We start from the raw sequence: 19,856 nt of genomic DNA on the forward strand, positions 1-19,856 counted from the left end.
AATGAGAAAATGGTGAAGAAAAAGGCACCTCCCACAGGACAGCCTGAGCACTACTAATGGCTCCCAAGTGCCTGATGTAAGCTATTGTTTTGCAAGGCCTTGTTTTTGCTTGAACATACAGACCAGTGGATTTAATGCTCAACTTTATATTTTATTTATAAACATTTCTTCACATTTTGTGCTGGCTTTTACTTTATTTGATTTTTTTTTTTTTTTATAGTAATGATTAAATTACCTTTTCTTACAGTTTACATTTTTTTTTTTTTAGCACTGCCTTCATTTTGGAGCTCCTAAAGCTGAATTCTAGACAAACTGCTAGATACACAGTTGAAATACACATGAGCAAAGGGCTTGCAATTCTTTCCAGGTACCTTTGTGATTTTCCCCCCTTTGCTGTCAGTTTCCTCTGGACAAATCTAACTGCTGGGCTACCGTACTCTACAGCAGTGGTTCTCAACCTCAGTCCTCAAGTACCCCCAACAGGCCATGTTTTGGGAATTTGTCTTAGATAAAATAGCTGTCAAAAATACCAAGCCATTGACTCCAATTTAAAGCACCTGTGCATGATAAAGGAAAACCTGCAAACATGGCCTGTTGGGGGTACTTGAGGACAGGGTTGGGAACCACTCATCTATAGCATTGGCTGTCAGGAGACCCAAAGAGAGGCTGCGTATCTGGGGATTTTCTACCTGGCTCCTTCATATTTTCAATCAAAGAATGCTGGATGGGAAGAGGCCACAAAGCAAAATTTTGGCCAGTTCATTGTGCAATGTATTTTTTTTTTTTACATTAAAAACACCTAAAATGCCCAAAGCACCCCCCTAATCAGGGCCCTTGCCATGAACACAACTAAATATGCTTACCTGAACAGGACTGAGTGATCTAACAGGGATAAAAACACTTTCTCCTCATAAAACATTGAAGAAAGAAAAAATTCTTGGATGGCTTAGGCCTTTTACCTTGTTACTTCATGAGGAACATAGTGAGAAAATGGCCTAAGCTGGTAGGGATCGCAGGTTGTTAAGCTGTCAACATTCATTCTAACATTGCACTGGTTAAGGGCATTTCTGTAATCTGAACTACAGTCACATGACGGGTACGCTACTCAGATATTTAGACCAACCAAGTGCATTTGCATTTTAAGGGCAGACATATGAACAGTCACAGTACAACAAGCGGTTTTTACTCTCACCCCCTGTGTGTCTCATGGTGGCAGAGGTCTTCACCAGCCATGACACTGAGGTAAAATGGGGAGCTTTGCATTCTTAAAAGCCAAGAGTTGTCATAGTGCTAGAGTAAAGGAAGACTAACATTTATACATGACTAAAGCTCCATTCACACTTGAACGACTCCAAATTTGCGCTGACTTAGGAGTGCAACTTTGGATGGGTGCAGCTTGGATACGACTTTGGCTTTGGCCAGTGATAATGGACAACTTGTTGCACGCAAGTTGAATTTTATAACATTCATATATGACTTTCATGCAACCTCTGAAGGCTAACACTGAAGTCTATGGCCCTCAAGTTGCATGAAAGTCAGACCAAAGCAGTGCATGAAATACTTTGAAATTGTTTCAACTTTAAGTCATGCATATATGAACAGATATCATTGGAAAGCATGGGGAATGACTTGTCATGCAACTTTGATGTCAAAAGTTGCATGACAAGTCACACAAGTGTGAAAGGAGCCTTAAGGTATAAGAAGCAGATGGTCATATGTATTCTCACCCTGTAAATTTTTTTATTTTTTGTGAAAAAATACAAAAATATATTCTGGGCACAGAATATCATGGTACTCTGCTTTTGGGCACAGACTGGCATTCTCCTTATAGTTCTAGTAACATTCAGACAAGGGACAAGCCATGGCTCTTGTTTTTCTGGGAGAGCTGCCAAAGGAAGCTTACACACCAGACAATACAACCATCTAGGACTTCCACTTGTATTAAGAGATCAGAGCTCTTCACCCCAACCTTCCTGACTTATGCAGACATGCATGATGCTTTGTTGGAGGTACATTAGAAAGGACATCTGACCTTCATTCAGGTCTGACAGTTCCACATACTTGACATTGTAGAATTATGTCCAGGGACAACTTCCTGCTGAAGTGGTATCGTTATGCTATTGATGATACTGCTTTGGAGGAGTATGGCACTCTTGCCATTGGTATCTTTACAATTGTTTTTAATTAAGTATAATAATGACAAATATTACAATGATGGTAAAATTCTATAAAAAAAAATATTTAACAAGAACAATTCAAAATACAAAGCAACAAGACTTTTATGGGGAAGTTGTTAATCTCTGGAAATAGTTCTGACTTTACACACTTACATTTCTAACAGGTATATCACCAACATCATCAGATCAGGCTTCATGCCTAAACAAATTTTCAGGCTGCGCAATCATTTATCGGGGAGACGGAGAGGACAGAGCTATTCAGACTTCTCCAATTGCTATTTCCCCAGAGATCTCTTGATCATCCAGTTCCTTTGGGAATGGGGAGCTCAGACAAAAAAATGTCATATTTGGCCAAGCTTAAAATATTAATAACAGTTTTAATATTTCATTGTTTAAATATTCTGAGAAATGTGTTTTTTACCTGAGCTGCCATATTATAGACTGCGGTATTCACATCCACTGCCTATAAAGATTTTAAAAGTGACATATGTGCAGCACAATATTTGCAAACTGTCTTTTTCTTAAGTCTTCCTTTTATACAGGTTTGTCTTCTTACTAAAAACATAAGCAGAACTCCATAAGAAGTCCAGCCTATTAAATTGTGCTAAAATGTGATCAATAAAATGTCCAGCAAATCACAGTACATTGGTATTCCCTAGTAGCTAGTTGTTCTGGAAAACTACCAATGACTACATTGTCGTCACATTTAAAGTGCATCCCCCCCATGTCACAAATCTATTCTATGGCTTTAAAAAAAGCATAACAAAATGAATATTTCATAATGGAGTGTTTTAGAAAACGTTATTGAATACTGATAATTGTAAACTGCAATCTAGACAAATTAAAATTTTGGAACATTCTCTTAACTGTGACTAGTCAAAGATGAAAGCATCTGCCCACCTAACACAGAATTATCACATTTGTAGGGACCTACCCAAGGACCTAGGGGTATATAAACATTCATGGCGTGGTCGTTTCTGGAATGAGGAGTACTTCATACAGTAAACGTACCACAGCCAAAACTGCAAAGCACAAATCTATATTTAAAGGCCAACTTGACTATAGTATGCTGGACACTTGAATTACATGCTTGCCTCCTGAATTTCTCGATACTCCAGTGTTGAATTATCCCCAACAACATTTATTGGTGTCCAAGTGCTAAATGAACGATCATCTCATTACTGGTTATTTTTTCTATATTATATGTGGAAGAACACGTTCCATATGACCTTAGCAAAAAGTATGTGGATACCACTCCAAATGATCGAGTTTAGGGGATTCTAGTAAAAAGTACTGTTAATGCTACAGCATATAGTATGAGATTTTAGACCATTACTTACGCATCCTGTGGCAACATTTTTGGGAAGGTCCTTTAATGTTCTAGTTCCAAACTCATCAATCCATGCCTTTATGGAGCTGGCTTTCTTCACAGGACTCAGTTGTACCAGCTTCATAACAACATGGTTTTGAGAAGTTTTGTGTGGATGAATTCAAGTTACCTACACAGAGCCCTGACCTCTACCCTATTGAACATCCCAGGGATGAATCTGAATGGCAATTGCATGTCTGGTCTTCTCAACCAACATCAGCAGGTAACCACCCAAAATGCACTTTAGGCATTCTGGGCACACATTCCGAACGGACGCACTCCCAAAATCTCATGTAGAGCATTTCAAAAAGAGGGCATCCACATCTCCCATGGTTTTGGAATAGAATGTCCAATAAACCCATGCAGGTGTGATGGTCAGGTGTCCACAAAGTTTTGGCCATATTATGTATATTACAGCAGGAAAACCTCAACACTGGAGGCTCAAAGAATATATAAAGAAGCAGCAGGGGATCCAACCTTAAAAACTACAAGTCCCACAAGGGATCTTTACATGGAAATTACATGTCAGCATAATTGTATACATACTCTTTTATATATACTTTTTAAAAAATATTTTTTGGAGGGTGAGTGGGTATATTACTTCAATAAGCAACACGGTTTGCAACACATAAGTTATCAGAAATCTAACACAAATGTTGAAGTTATTTCACTCTAATAAACACTATGGAGTGTTCACACAGAACTGAAAATGCTGCAAACGCTAATTGATATGGAGAGATTATATTTTATATTACATCTTATACAATGAGTTGGCAAACCGCAGCTGTGCCTTGTTAAAACGTTTCCCTTGCATACATGAAATAATATCTATGTTAGTAGTTAACAATACAAAATAAAAAACTTTAATCTACCAGCAAGGTATAAGTGACCGCTAGTCTTTTGCAACACAAAGAAGGTGATACTGCTAACAGGTAACCTCTTAATTTCTCCAATTTAAAAATGGCTGCCTTCATTACCTTATAAAAGAGAAGTAGAGAGCCAGTGAGAAGTTGTCATAGAAAGGTGCCTTTCTATTTCAACAAATGCATCAGTTCCACTAACGAGGGAATTGTACAGCGTCAAACGGCATAGGACACTGTCACATTGTGAGGGGAGATCCTGAGAAACGATCATCATAGTACTATCATACTGGGATCAAACTGAAGCAGTTATCTGGTTCCCAACAAATGGTTCATTCTGAAACTTGGCAATAAGGTTGGCTCTAGGCACAGCTCCTGGAGCAATCTGGAGGCAATTCTGCATTTTAGTATTGTGGTTGATGAAATATATAAGCAAAAACTATCAAACAAAAGTCAATCAAGGTGACCGACAAGAATAAAAGTAGGAGTGTCAAATGGAGGGTGTCTAATGGACATTTAAAAAGAAAAACATAGTACAAAGTGTTATATTTTTTTTTTAACATTGCTTTTGGCAAAAAGAGCTAACGATCCCTTTAAGAGGTCCGATATTTTCAGTGATCTAATACAAAGATCACAAAGTAATGTGCAGGCACCCATTTTGCATTCCATTATAGAGGTCCAGTGCAAAGCTATACCTACCATGCGTTTTGGCTTTATGAAGAGACACACATACCCTGTTTACGTCTGTGGTATACCTTATTGTTTTTTGTATAGAAGATTTAAAGTGGATCTGTTACCTACACTCATTAGTGGCAGCCATTCTGTGAGCTGTGATACTCAGAGATGACATCACTAAACGATAATCACTGAGACCAGAGTCACAATTTGGCTGCTTTCAATGTGCAACGGCAATGGGGTCCACTCTGTGAGGCTGTTTTAGGCGTGTGTTGCTGGGTTAGCTGAAATTTTGTGGTTTGTGATGCGTATTTCTGAAGATCTCAGAAGTATTAAAATTGAAGCAGACATTCTACCTCGTACAAAGGATTTTACACTTTATATATATTTTCTTTATATATTTATATATTAATATAGACATCTCTTCTTCTCCATATATAGATCTCTTTGTACAGTTCTGTTTAGAAAGTGGCGACTGATCAATGATTGTGCATTAAAGGGAGGGCACAAGTGACTTTTTTTTTTTGTGTGTTGTCCATGTACACTGTTAAAGGGGTCCATTCCCTGCATCATTTAGTGGTTTATACCCTGGACTGCACATACACCAGGAAGAGTGTATAATATAATAGTCTATGAGATACAATGCAGAGCCTCCTTTGACACAACAAACATATGGTATTGGGAAGATGTGGCAAACCTTCATATTGCAGTCATGGGGAGTGAAGCAGCAGCTTTGTTCTGAAGCTCCAGAGCCCACAGAGGTTCATTCTGCACTCGTAAGCCACTTACATTCACAGGCCCCTTTAGCAGTAGCAGCAGAGTCGGGCTTGACCCAGCAATCCCACTTTCTTTCCACGTACACAAGCATACTCTCACCACACATGCCAGCACCTTGCAAGTGCATTTACCTACTCAGAAGATATCAAAACAATCACCGGCACAGCAGTCTCCACTAAAACTACACAAATCACTCTGGGGTGTCACCTTTCACTAAGCAATCACAATCCTTCTAAGCCCTTTTGAGCTGGATTAGCTTGGGGCCTTGTAACAGAGACATTACCCAATAAAAAAAAAAAGAAAAAAGGATTCCTGTGCAGAGAAGGAAATGGAAGGGTGGCGATTACATCAGGGCTCAGAACGCTGTCCATCTTTCTTTACATGCCAGAAAGAGTTCCAGTGAAGGTCTCACTAGATACTGCTCTGTCCTGGTAAGTGCCGAAGAGTGTCGATATAGCTGAAGAAGGAACAACGGGACCTCAGATGCAGTCCCCCGTGTGCATGCTGTTCCCCCATTTCAGTTCCTGCACTTTCCGTATGTGTTGTTGCCCCTCACTGTAAACAAGGGGTTGGCCAGGCTCTCACACCACCGTACTGATTCTGTTGACTGGTTTTTGTTTTGGATTGCCTTGGGATGTGTTTGTCCCCATAGGATGGTGGGAAGCATGCTGTGGTAGAGGGGAAGTTGGAGGCAAAGGGGAGTGAGGAGTCAATGGAGTGTGAGGTGTGTGTGGAGATGGCGGAGGAAGAGGAGGGTAAGAAGGATGTGGCGGGATAGGTGACAATGGTGAACAAGGGGATTGATTATGCTGGCCATGTGGATGCTGCGGATTATACTGGGACTGTGGGGGGCGCTGCGGTTGAGGGGGCAATTGAGAAGGATGATGACTAAAAACAAAGTGCTTGGGGGGCTGTTTCTGCATGGATTGGTGCATATGCTGGGGGTAAGTGTGTGTCATGGCATGCTGAGGTGCAGATCCATACATGGGTAAGGGAGACTGAGGCTGGTTTGATGGGTGTCTGCCATGTAGGGTGTATTGTGGGTGGGGGGAGCTGGGGGTCAAGGGTGGCCCTCCCACAGCCGGTCTTTTTTGCTGGTTTGGCCGCTGCAATGTGAACTGAGCTGAGGATGGTGGCACATGGTAACGATGAGAAGGTGGCTGAGGGGGCTGCTGAGGTGGTGCAGAGGACGGTGGCTGAGAGTGATAGGGTGGTGGGGGCTGAGCTAATGGCCCCTGGCTGTGGCAGTACTGAGCGTGAAGAGCCTGGATCTTGGATGGTCCATCAACTCCTGGAGGAGTGTGGGGGTGAGGTGGCAGTGAAGCTGGAGGCAAATTTTGGAAGGGTCCTTTTCCTCTTTTACTTCCAAAAAGAGAGCCTAGGAAAGAGGAAGAGTTGGAGACGGGTCTTGGAGACTTGTACTCCTCAGGAGGAGGAGGTGGTGGCGCAGGAAGTCGCTGATGAGGACGAGGGCTGCTAATGATAGACCCCTGGAAGGTGAAAAAAAAAAAAACAACGCAAGTTAGTGCCAACTATATGGGTAGCATTGCAACTACATGCACAGCTATACCTACCCTACCAAGATTAAAGGAGTCAGTCCACCCAAACTGATATATTGGTTATGGAGCCAGTGGATCTCAGCAAGATCTTCCTCCAGGAAAATCTTTTTAAGTCAGTCTGACCCACAGAATGTCAGGTGGCCCTTAGGGCTACATACACACAGGCTTGCCGCCCACAGGTGGCAAAAACAGATTCCTGCCGCTTTTATTTGCACCAGGCCAAATCACCTGTGTGAATGTTGCCTAAGCCAAGCTAGGAGAGCACTCACCTGCTTCTATGGGGTCAATATGCTACCTTTTTGCTGTTACCTTTCAGGTGAGTAAAAGCTTTTTAGCCAGTATAAGAGGTCTTTTTAGCGATCTTATTGCTGGCAAGTACCTGCCAATGACAGGATCATAAATTTGGCATGGTCCCAGTGCGGGAAGTCGCTATTTTGTGGTCATCACTGTAATGTATTAAAAAATTTCAGCATGCAGAGTGGCAGGTGGATGGAGCTGAGAGATATAGAGAGAGTTTTACATAAAAAAATAAATAAAATGGGGAATTCAGTTCAACTGCCTGGCCCATACCTGAAATATCAGTTATTTGTGGTCTAAACCTTCAACCTGGAAAACAACAACATAATGAATGTAGCAACTACTCCCCCCACAACACTGCAGAGCATCTAGTTAGGAGGCAAACTTCCTGTACACACATTACAGCACACAACATGCAGCTTGATCCCATCACTTACTTCAATGGTGCTGTCCAGAGATCCAGCGCTGTTACGCCTCCCTCTCTTACCTAAGCACCAAGTTAGTAAGAAGCAAGCATTAAGGGACAGGAGGAAGAAGAAGAATAAGGTAGACATGATGGGTAACAAGGTGGGCAAGAAGGAGATGCCATAGGATAAACAAGGTAGGGCTAACTGATAGATTCAGATAAGCGAGGACAGATGCATGCGCATGGGAATGAAAACACACCAGGTAGAAGGTAGACAAATGTAGAAAACAGTGAGAAATCTGAAACTCAGAATACAAGGCATGCTGCCTGGATACAAAGCACATCTTTTACACCCCAAGGGACTGCAAGCTGTTGAGAAATTGCCTGCTGTACTGCAAGTTCTCTAGCGACAATCTACATACATGCCTGCCCACGCAACTCCTGCCATCAAGCCATGATCTGTTAATGGCCTACTGGGCTGCAGCATTCCCACTAGGTGGCAGCAAACCCCTACATAAAGTATTACACAGGTTACCCCCCCACCAATGAGCACATTCCAACAAGCTACCCGTTCAGCATAGATGATTTATCAAATATAAAATCACAGTATCAGCACTGTCAAGCATGTTCAACCAATCCATTATTAAGCTCAGGGGAAAAAAAAAAAAAAAAAGATAATGTAGCTCATAGCGGAATAAAAAAGAAAAACGTGAGCTTCAATTCTGCTTAGTTTGCAGTGTGGCTCTATCCCCTTGTTCTCTGGACTGGCAATAGCAATTCATTTACATCGGAATTTACTCCCCACTGCCTGTGATACATTAATTCCTGCGATTCATTAACCCCTTCCACATGTCTCGTAAAGCACTGCAAAGGCCCGGGTTTATAGAATTGTCATACAAACACAGGTTAGAAGCAGAAATACCGACAACACTTCAATGCTTTCTCCTCTGTCTAGTGCCAGGTTATCCATAAACTACCTCCTTAAGCCTTAGTTATTAAAGAGCACAAGTATAATACTGTAGAACAGGGGGGAGGGTTAATGCTGCACTTGGTTCTAGTAATGATGATGTCAGTGTAAGTATTCAGTCCTGGTAAATGATGACAATAATGTATGCTGACAGGAGAAGAGAGCAGAGGGATGAAGGCCAGCTTCACTTTCTCTCCTTACACCGGAAGGGTGGGACATTTTCAGCAATGGCTGGTTGTCTGTGTATTACTTTTAGTACAGATTTTTTATTTAGGGCCTACACTACAACACCAGTCATTAATGAATATGTAAACCCAATATTTCATATTCCTGATATGTGCCTGCTGTACCATGTACTTGTATGAAAATGTATCCTGTTCTCTTTGTATTGCTTTCCTTTGTGTGAAATCCCTGGTGTTCCTGCTGGTCCCTCTGCTTTCTTATTAAAAACTGACCACACTAAGCAGGAGAGCACACCACGGTCAGCTCTCCAACGATCCTAAGAACCCACGTGTACTCTCCTCCAATGATCAGACTTGTCCTGACCCCCCCCCCCCCCTTCCTGCACAGCCATTTACTGGTAAGATCAGTGTCCTGCTTCTTCTCCCCCCAGCTCTCAAGGATCTGGGAACAAAGGTAATTTACCATTTATAAAAAAAGAGGGGAAAACAAACCTCTATGATGTTTTTTTTTTTACATATCTATACACAAATGTTTTGCTTTTCATTCATATTTTAAACTGAATGGGTTGTATTACAAGGTGAGGGTTTACTTTAATCACCAATATCACTATTAGCTCTTTAATAACCTAAGCTATTTTATAGTAGTCCAACATAGTAAAAGAGAGACTAATAAGAGAACCTGATGAGGTAGGAATTCTGATTCCGCTTTTGCTGTATTGTATTGCTGATGCATGTTTTGAAGCTACTCTACTTCACAATTAAAAAACACGCAGCCAGTAAATGGTCAATGACTCTGTATTTCAGCTAGTATAAGATGACAGTTCAGAGCTTGTACTCTGCAATAAGTCAGCAATGGCAGCTGTCCCTATACCGGCAAATCCTGATAAAGGGATTCTACTTCCACTACAAACCTCTTTACTGCTTTTTGCACCGCTTTACTAACAGCAGATCTCCTAGCTGTAAAAAAAAAAAAAAAAAAAAAAAAAAAAAAAAGCTAGCTTACCCGTTAAAAGACACAATTCCATAAAAAAGTGACCATGGTTGTTTTAGAGTCTTGCAAGACTTGTACCTGGTAAGCCAGACCCGTCCCAAAAGGTATGTTGGAATACTGAGCAAATGTTACAAGTTAATAGTGGGGGCAGAACAAAGTCCGATGGACTGTGTCCCGTCGGACCATGAAATATCAGATAAAACAGGCTGCAATCCAAAACATGGCTCCAGCCAACAAATTGTCATCTCCAGTGTACAGATTACAGGTACACTGAACATTTTTTAGGCGATGATATACATAGCCCCAAGCATTTTAATGCTAATATATATATATATTTTTTTTAAAGTTGGTCTACAAGTACCATTTTCTTTGGGTTGTAGTCTCTGTTTTTGCCAGAAGTATGACAGACTCAGGGACACTTACATCAGTCTATGAAGACATATCTAAACATGGAATGCGTATGTTCATGTGTGACTACATGAAATGTGATTGGTGGAGCTGGAACAATACTTACCAGCATCAGAGAGATCTCTTAATGAGCTGCTCAGTGCGCTTCTCTTCAGTCCTTCACCTAGTGCATATGTGTCATCCAGACTTGGCCGTCCAAGAGTGCCATTCACAGCCTCCTTCATCCCTGGCCCAGGAGACGTATTGGGGCGCATTACCCCCTTTTGCTTCTCTAGTTCCGCTAATAAAAGCAAGCAGAGACACTGAGTGAGTGAAACATAATGTCATTTGTTTATGTAAAATGACAAAGTTGGTTTTATCAATTGAGGACTTTTGCAGTAGGAGATACTCAGTAAATAACTGCAACACGGTTGGGACATATCTCCTACACCCTAATCCACTCATCAAATATTTGTAGGCAGCGCAGACTCAAGGGGCAGCTGCTTTGGGCCCCAAACAATGACTGGGCCCGGGGAAGCTGCCCCTTTTTCCCTGTTATTAAAGATGGCCCTGTATCACATAAAATGAAGATTCACTTGCAGAGTCTAAAAGTGCCATTGAGTAAATTGCAATGCAACAATAGTGAACATGCATTAGGTCCAGTTGAACATATCAGCACCTCATCTAAAAAAAAAAAAAAAAAAAAAAATTTTTATATATATATCTATATATAGATATATATATAGATATATATAGATATATATAGAGAGAGAGAGAGATAAAGATATAGAATTTTACAAAATGAAGCATAAATGGAATTATTAATGGTGCCGAAACCCTCCCACAGAACACTATGGGATGGAGCTATCGATATCATTTACTAATTTATTCACCCTGCCTGGACTTTAGATATAATTGGTATTTATGTATGAATATCTTTTTGTGTATTCATTGGTTTCTTGGTTACTTTTCCTCTCCCTATGTTTTCTCAGGAGCACTGTGTGGCGCTGGTTGTCCTGAACTGTCCCTCCCATGGGCCGGCGGGCGTGCTGATCCAACAGCGGCTACTCCTGTTCATTTTGTCTGGTTTACAGCCCAGATTATTCTGGGATAAGATTTCTGGGTTTTTTCCTTTACATATATATTTAGTTAATAAGATTTATTTTTACATCGCATACGGGGGCTGTAATGGTTAATCCATGGTATAGGACATATTGATGTTTAAATGTATTGCATATATATATAATTATTTTTTCTTCTTTGTAGTGACGTTTAATGAATGTTATTTACAACTTTGATTGTACTGATCCTTGGGGGTCTTGTGGCTGCAAAATGCATAGACCAAGTTTTCAAGGACATTGAAAGTGTAATAAACCACCATCTCACAAGTTTGTACAATGTCTTTAAAAAAAATTAATTGATTGTTAGTATAATTAGTTATTTTTACATATGTTGGATATCAGTATATTTTATGGTCACCAGAAATATATTTAAAGTCCCACCATACTATGCTATTATCGTTATGATACCCTGTTGGACCACATCTACTTTTTTTTTTTAAAACACCCTATCCCACTTGCTGCACCCAAACATGATTAAGGACATTGAATTTATTTTAAAAGCAACACTGCTCAAAATAGAAAAAAAAAAAAAAACTTTTGTTTTTTTCTTGTTTTATCTTTTTGTCTATAGATTATTTTCCATACAATTTTTCTAGGACAATATTTTTAAAGCAAGCCTAGGGTCTCTGCTAAAAAAAAAAAAAAAAGTGTGTGTGTGTGTGTGTATATAATAGCTGTGCTCATAAGTTTACATACTGTGGCAGAATTTATGATTTCTTGGCCATTTTTCAGAGAATATAAATAACACAAAAACATTTCTTTTGCTCATGGTTAGAGTTCGGCTGAAGCCATTTATTATCAATCAACTGTGTTTTTTAGTTTTTAAATCATAATGACAACAGAAACTACCCAAATGACCCTGATCAAAAAGTTTACATACCCTGGTGATTTTGGCCTGATAACATGCACACAAGTTGACACAAGGGGGTTTGAATGGCTATTAAAGGTAACCATCCTCACCTGTGATCTGTTGCTTGTAATTAGTGTGTGTGTGTATAAAAGGTCAGTGAGCCTCTGGACTCCTGACAGACCCTTGTATCTTCCATCCAGTGCTGCACTGATGTTTCTGGATTCTGAGTCACGGGGAAAGTAATAGAATTGTCAAAGGATCTGGGGGAAAAGGTAGTTGAACTGTATAAAAACAGGAAAGGGATATAAAAAGATATCCAAGGAATTGAGAATGCCAAACAGCAGTGTTCAAACTCTAATTAAGAAGTGGAAAACAAGGGGTTCTGTTGAAACCAAACCACGGTCAGGTAGACCAGCTGAGATTTCAGCAACAACTGCCAGTAAAATTGTTCGGGATGCAAAGAAAAACCCACAAATAACTTCAGGTGAAATACAGGACTCTCTGAAAACATGTCGTGTGGCTGTTTCAAGATGCACATTAAGGAGCACTTGACGAAAGATGGGCTGCATGGTCGAGTCGCCAGAAGAAAGACATTACTACGCAAATGCCGCAAAGCATCCCGCTTACATTATGCCAAACGGCACAGAAACAAGCCTCAAACTTTGTAGCACAAAGTCATTTGGAGAGATGAGACCAAAATTTAGCTTTTTGGCCACAACCATAAATGCTACATTTGGAGAGGAGTCAACAAGGCCTATGATGAAAGGTACACCATTCCTACTGTGAAACACGGAGGTGGATCGCTCATGTTTTGGGGATATGTGAGCTACAAAGGCACAGGAAATTTGGTCAAAATTGATGGCAAGATGAATGCAGTATGTTATCAAAAAATACTGGAGGAACATTTGCATTCATCAGCCAGGAAGCTGTGCATGGGACGTACTTGGACATTCCAACATGACAATGATCCAAAACACAAGTCCAAGTTGACCCGTCATTGGCTACAGCAGAATAAAGTGAAGGTTCCGAAGTGGCCATTTCAGTCTCCTGACCTCAATATTATTGAGCCACTCTGGGGAGATCTCAAAACTGCAGTTCATGCAAGACAGCCCAAGAATTTACAGGAACTGGAGGCTTTTTGCCAAGAGGAATGGGCAGCTTTACTATCTGAGAAGATAAAGAGCCTCATCCACAAATATTACAAAAGACTTCAAGCTGTCATTGATGTTAAAGGGGGCAAAACACAGTATTAAGAACTGGGGTATGTAAACTTTTGAGCAGGGTCATTTGGGTAGTTTCTGTTGCGATTATGATTTAAAAAGAGTAAACACAGGTGACTGATAATAAATGGCTTCAGCCAAACACTAACCACGACTGAAAGAAATGTTTTTGTTTTATCATTCATATTCTCTGAAAAATGGCCAATATATATAAAATATTATTTATATAAAATGTTTAGGGGTTCCGAGTAATTTTCTAGCAAAAAAAAGATGATATTTACACGTAGGAGAGGAATGATGGAATTTGCCCGGTATGAAAGTGGTTAAAGTGGAATTCCAGGCTACCCTTAAAGTAGAACTATGGGCACAACTTTTTTTTTTCATTTTGCATAAAGTACAACCCTTGTCTGATTTTTTTTTTTGCCATCAGTGTCCCATCGTCGAGATTTACCTTTACTTCCTCTCCCATAGCCAAAACAGGAAGTGAGAGGACATCCTTGCAACTAAAAGGAATCTTTTGGGCCCCCCAGATCACCAGAACCAGTGTTCCCATTAGATGATTTCCCCTCTATTACTTTTCTGGGGACAACCCAAAATGACGGAGAGGGTAAGCAATGACATCAATAAAAACTGGAAGAGGTTCTAATCTGCACTCTATCCAAAACTAAATAAAAAGTTTTGCCTTTTAGTTATACTTTAACTAAACTTAAAAATGTCCCCTCCAACTTTCTTAACACCCATGCATACCTATTTTTCAGGCCACTCCAGCTCAGTCACGCTCCCATGGCCTTTCCCTTGCAGTTGCCAATGATGAGCCAGATCACGTGACTGGACTGGAGTGGTCTAAAAAGAGGCAAGATAGGCAAGTATACAGATCCTACTGTTACTTTCTCCTGTTAGTCAGTTTAGGTGTTAGGAGGAGGGAGGGTTATTTTTAAGACTAGTTAGGTATAGCTCTTAATCTGGTTTTCCATCAAGCTCTCTGGATTCTGCCTTACATTAAACAAGCCAATGTTCAGTTGAATACTCAGTTATCCTTTAATTGTCAAGAGTTTAGGCAGTGCAGTCTACAAGGACATCTGATGCACTTACATTCAACTCTGTACTTCTCCATTTCCTGAACTTCTGCAATGGACTCTCGTAGGTCGCTGGTAAACCTGAGCCGATCTTGGAGGCTTGGAGCATTGAAGATTATTAGGACCTTCCTCTCACCACCAGGGGCAGCAGAAAGTAATTTGATTCCATGCTGGTAATCTGTCAGGAGGAAGAGATGAATCAGAGTAAGATTCAAGAGTAAAATTATCATTTGCATTATAAAGATATCTCTTAATTAAGCTCAAAAATCAAAGTGAATAAAGTGGCAAATGGTTTCAAACATTTTGAAAATATAATTATGTGCAATCGTTTATTAAACACAAACGCTCGTGGACAGACAAGCAATACAAACACAACTGTCGTTTTTAGTAGTATATTACAGTATGCAAAAAACAAGTGACCTCCAATGTTATTTACAGTAAACTTAAAGTCAAAGCTCCCCCCCCCCCATTTTGGATGGTGTAGGGATTTTTTTTGCAGCCTGGTCATTGGGGAGATTGTCCTGCAGATATGCAAAGTAATTCTCCTGTGCCCAGGTGTTTTGCTTCAAAAATTTGAATATAAATGTGAGTCTCTTCGTTGTCCACACTTGCTGCCCTCTCGTGATCATGGATATCCAAACATACGAAAAGACAACGAAAAACAAGAGAAGGGCGCACCAACCTAGTGCAATTCCAATAAAGGAGGAGAAGTCCAGCCTGAGCTTGTTTGACTGGACTTCTCCTATGGATCATAGGCATGCAATTCCTTTTGCACTTCTGTGGCCCGTTTTCAGCAGAGAGTGGTCTGATGCGTGGAGGAGCAGAGCGGAGAGATGCTAATCGACAGTCAGCAGCTCTCTGCTTGGGGAGCTGTAAGAACCGAGCCATCGGCGGTAATCGATTGCTTGGTTCTCAGTGCAGAGGCGCCGGGTGACAGATGCAACATCGGACCAATGCTGCATCCACCTAAGTATATTGGAGGAAAAACCCCAAAACCCATACTTCTCTTTTAGACCCCTTTCACACTGGGGCGGCGGGTCCGTTAGCGGTAAAGCTGGGTTAACAAGGGGTTAACAGCGCCCATGTTGCGGCGCTTTGGAAGCGCTGCCCATTCATTTCAATAGGCAGGGGTGTAGGAGCGCTGTATACACCGCCCCAATGATGCTGCTTGCAGGACCTATTTTCCTGTCCCGCAAGCGCACCGCCCCAGTGTAAAAGCACTCGGGCGGCACAAGAGGCAGTTTTCAGGCGTTTGCAGGTGCTATTTTTAGCGCTTAAATGCCTAAAAACTGCCTCAGTGTGAAAGGGGTCTTAAAACATTTATTAAAGGGTAAATAGTATCAAAAAACATACTCACAAACAAAGGTAATATAAAAGCATGTCAAAGCACAATATGAACTGGACACCTCCAGGACTACTGGGATGCTCCACATAAGCAAGGAGACCAGAACGTGTCCGTAATGGCAAGCCTGACGCGTTTCCAGGGAGAACCCTCTTCCTCAGAGCCAAAGAACGAAATGATCCACCACACGTATATACTGACAATGTAGACCGCCCTAATTCCATTGGCCCTTCCAACCATCATTGGTAATGTGCATGTCTTCAGGGCCCAATCACAGGTTGAACTTAACCCATTAGGGCAAAATAAAACAAAACACACACACACACACACACACACACACACACACACATATATATATATATATATATATATATATATATATATATATATATATATATATATATATATATATATATATATACACACACACACACATTATATATATATATATATATATATATATATATATATACACACACATACACACACATATAAACAGAGTCCCACAGAGTGTGTACAATACAAAATATATACACAAGATAAAACAACTATATATATATATATATATATATACACACACACACACACACACACACACACGAGCTGTCCATACATCTATAGAACCATATACACACATACATAAATACATCAAGATGTACATTAACATCCAGCTTCCATAGATTAGACGGGGGTTAGCTCTACAGCAATAATGTACGTAGAGAGAGATCAATAGAGCTAGAATTAGGCAGTTCCTGTACCTTCTGTGTCCTGTTATCAAGGTTTTAGATGTGCCCCCACACTGCCAGTATACACAGGCTCATTCTAAGGCCCCTTTCACACTGGGGCGGTGGGGGCGTCGGCGGTACAACAGAGCTATTTTTAGCGCTGCTGTACCATCGTTCTTGCAGCGGTATTCGGCCACTAGCGGTGCGGTTTTAACCCCCGCTGGCGGCCGAAAAAGGGTTAAAATCCCTCGTACAGCGCGGCTATAGCCGCGGTATTGCCGCGGTATAGCCGCGCTGTCCCATTGATTTCAATGGGCAGGAGCGGTGAAGGAGCGGTGAATACACCGCTCCTTCACCGCTCCAAAAAAGCGGTTTGCAGGACTTTTTTTTACCGTCCTGCCTGCGCACCGCTTCAGTGTGAAAGCCCTCGGGCTTTCACACTGAACAAACAGCGGAGGCTGTTTAGGGGCGGTTTGCAGGCGGTATTTTTAGCGCAATACCGCCTGCAAACCGCCCCAGTGTGAAAGGGGTCTAACAGTGAACAATATTGTGGGGCGCCCAAAACACACAAGCCCGTCGCCTCTCCTCTCTATGGGACGCACGCGCCACTTGTATACTGGGAAGTGTAGGCGGATCTGCGTTCCCTTCTGGATATCAGGCGGCGTCACATCCAATCTTACCGGCTTCTCTGGCAAGATTGGATGTGCACATATGCTCATGTGGAGCATCCCAGAAGTGATGGAGGTGTCCAGTTCATATCGTGCTTTGACCTGCTTTTATATCACCTATGTTTGTGAGTATGTTTTGTGATACTTTTTACGCTTTAATAAATGTTTTAATGGAATTGCACTAGGTTGGTGCGGCCTTCTCTTGTTTTTCGTTGTCCTGTAGATATAACAGGATCTCCACCCGAGGTAAATCCTACCTTAGCCATCATCAGATTTCCCCTCTATTCCGGTTCTGTCGACAACTCAAAATTTAAGCTTTTCTCTTACTTTGTCACAAGAAAAGATGTAATTTCCCAAGTGGGGACAGAGATAGCAATAAAAGCTTGACAGAGGTTCTAACACCTCACTACTTAATCCAATATAAAAAAAAAAAAAATAAAAGTTTTGGCTTAAGATACACTTTAACCCCTTCAATACCGGGCACTTTTACCCTCTTCCTGCCCAGGCCAATTTTCAGTTTTCAGCGCTGTCACACTTTGAATGACAATTGCGTGGTCATGCAACATTTTACCACTACCATTTTAGTCCACAAACTATGGTATATAGCTGAAAATTGATCAATCCTGATGTACTAACGGCCTATCTCATTTCATGAGGTCCTAAAATGTCAGGACAGTACAAATATTCCCTAAATGACACCTTTTTTGGAAAGTAGACAGTCTAGGGTATTTCTTAAGAGGCATGGGAGGATTTTTCACAATCGTTGTTACATACAGTCACCAGTGCAGTACAGCATCATCATATAACTGGTGTGGTGGTGATCGGGGACACTGAATGGTGACTGTACAAAGAAAAATAATTTAAAAAATTACATTTTTTTCACCTCTTTTTTTTAACACACTGGGACCAAAGTAATATAATATAATACTAACATTGTACTACTCTGGGAAAGTACTCAGGTTTTTAGTTTTTACACATTATGATTGTTTAAAGCAGTGAATTATATTGCTATAAGCAAGCCTTTTACTAAATGAAACTGATTCATTCAGTTTTTGTTGCAATTGGATGGGCTGTCTGTACCATGTGATTACATTGACCAATCACAGCTAGCAACACAATTGTGCACAATGGATGGCATGAAAGGAAGCTATCCCATGTGTACAAATGTCATGTGACCTGCTGTGATTGGTCACAGCAGTCATACCGGAAGCGAGCCGGTACACTGATCAGTCATCAGCTGTGTTTGGTGGACAAAGACAGTAACAGATCGCTCCGCAGCCGGCGCTTTCTGAGAGGACGCCCTAAGACCTCCTCAGAATGGTAAAGCTTCCTGGTAGGCCGGGCAGGAAGGTATTAAAATGGATGTAAACCCTTCCATATACCCAGTGAAGTGACTGGCCTCAGGTGATACACACAGAAGAAAAATCCTTCTATACAAGTTGTACCTTTTTTATCTGCAGCAATTTCTTCTGCAGTTTGTTCTTAAAACACACACATCAAAGGATTTTTTTCTGAGTTCTGAAAAGCAGGGGGCGGGGATCTGAAGTCTCACAGTGCAAATCTCAGGGAGGGGAACTCTTAGCTTGATTGCAGGGAAGGGACAACCCCCCACTCCTCACAGTACACATGAACACAGAGGTGAGGCTGTGAATCACATGCTGTGTGCTAGAGCTCCCAGAAAACCTGTCAGAAGTGACTCGTGCAGATAACAGAAGGACTATTCAGCAGAGAGAAATCATACTCAGTGCTTTGGATAGAGGCAAGTACACAGTATAGGAAGATGTTTTTTGTTCAGATCTCATGTCTGAGGTTTAAAACCACTTTAAGAACTTCACTCTCAGCCAACATTGACAATTTTCAATCTTTATGATCCTATCCTTAGTAAATAGATAGGAAGGTATACAATATATATATATATATATATATATATATATATATATATATATATATATATATTACATTTTTTCAGTTACTTCCTAGGCAAATGATGTCATACATCTCAGGAGTCTTCAGGAGGGGAGGAAGGGTTTTCTCAATCAAGCACACTCTCCTGCCTGCATGCCTAAAATAAGGATAGACGGATCCCAGGACGGAAATGCTACATGAATCATCTGCCCTGACTCAAGATGGCCATGGCCAGAGATGTGAGGGGGTGTTTTTCAAAGTGATTTCTCAGCAAAATAAAGCATGAAGACAGTTTTCTTTGA

General features: G+C 40.9%; 1 protein-coding gene across 7 annotated transcripts in view; it reads right to left on the minus strand.

The window, feature by feature from the left end:
• IQSEC2 (IQ motif and Sec7 domain ArfGEF 2) overlaps positions 1–19,856 on the minus strand; it is a 440,728-nt gene that overhangs the window by 1,220 nt on the left and 419,652 nt on the right. For 6 of the 7 annotated variants that reach the window (XM_073600380.1, XM_073600381.1, XM_073600379.1 and 3 more), the window contains 4 exons: positions 14,931–15,092; positions 10,775–10,948; positions 8,152–8,201; positions 1–7,348 (listed from right to left, as the gene is read on the minus strand). The exon at positions 1–7,348 is cut by the window's left edge and continues 1,220 nt beyond it. In XM_073600380.1, the coding sequence (XP_073456481.1) occupies positions 6,440–7,348; positions 8,152–8,201; positions 10,775–10,948; positions 14,931–15,092 (1,295 nt within the window). In that variant the 3' untranslated portion in view covers positions 1–6,439. The remainder of the gene's footprint in view (positions 7,349–8,151; positions 8,202–10,774; positions 10,949–14,930; positions 15,093–19,856) is intronic. The other variant, XM_073600385.1, reaches the window with a different exon arrangement.

The sequence above is a fragment of the Aquarana catesbeiana genome, linkage group LG09, assembly GCF_042186555.1.
Source record: "Aquarana catesbeiana isolate 2022-GZ linkage group LG09, ASM4218655v1, whole genome shotgun sequence".
Taxonomy (NCBI): domain Eukaryota; kingdom Metazoa; phylum Chordata; class Amphibia; order Anura; family Ranidae; genus Aquarana; species Aquarana catesbeiana.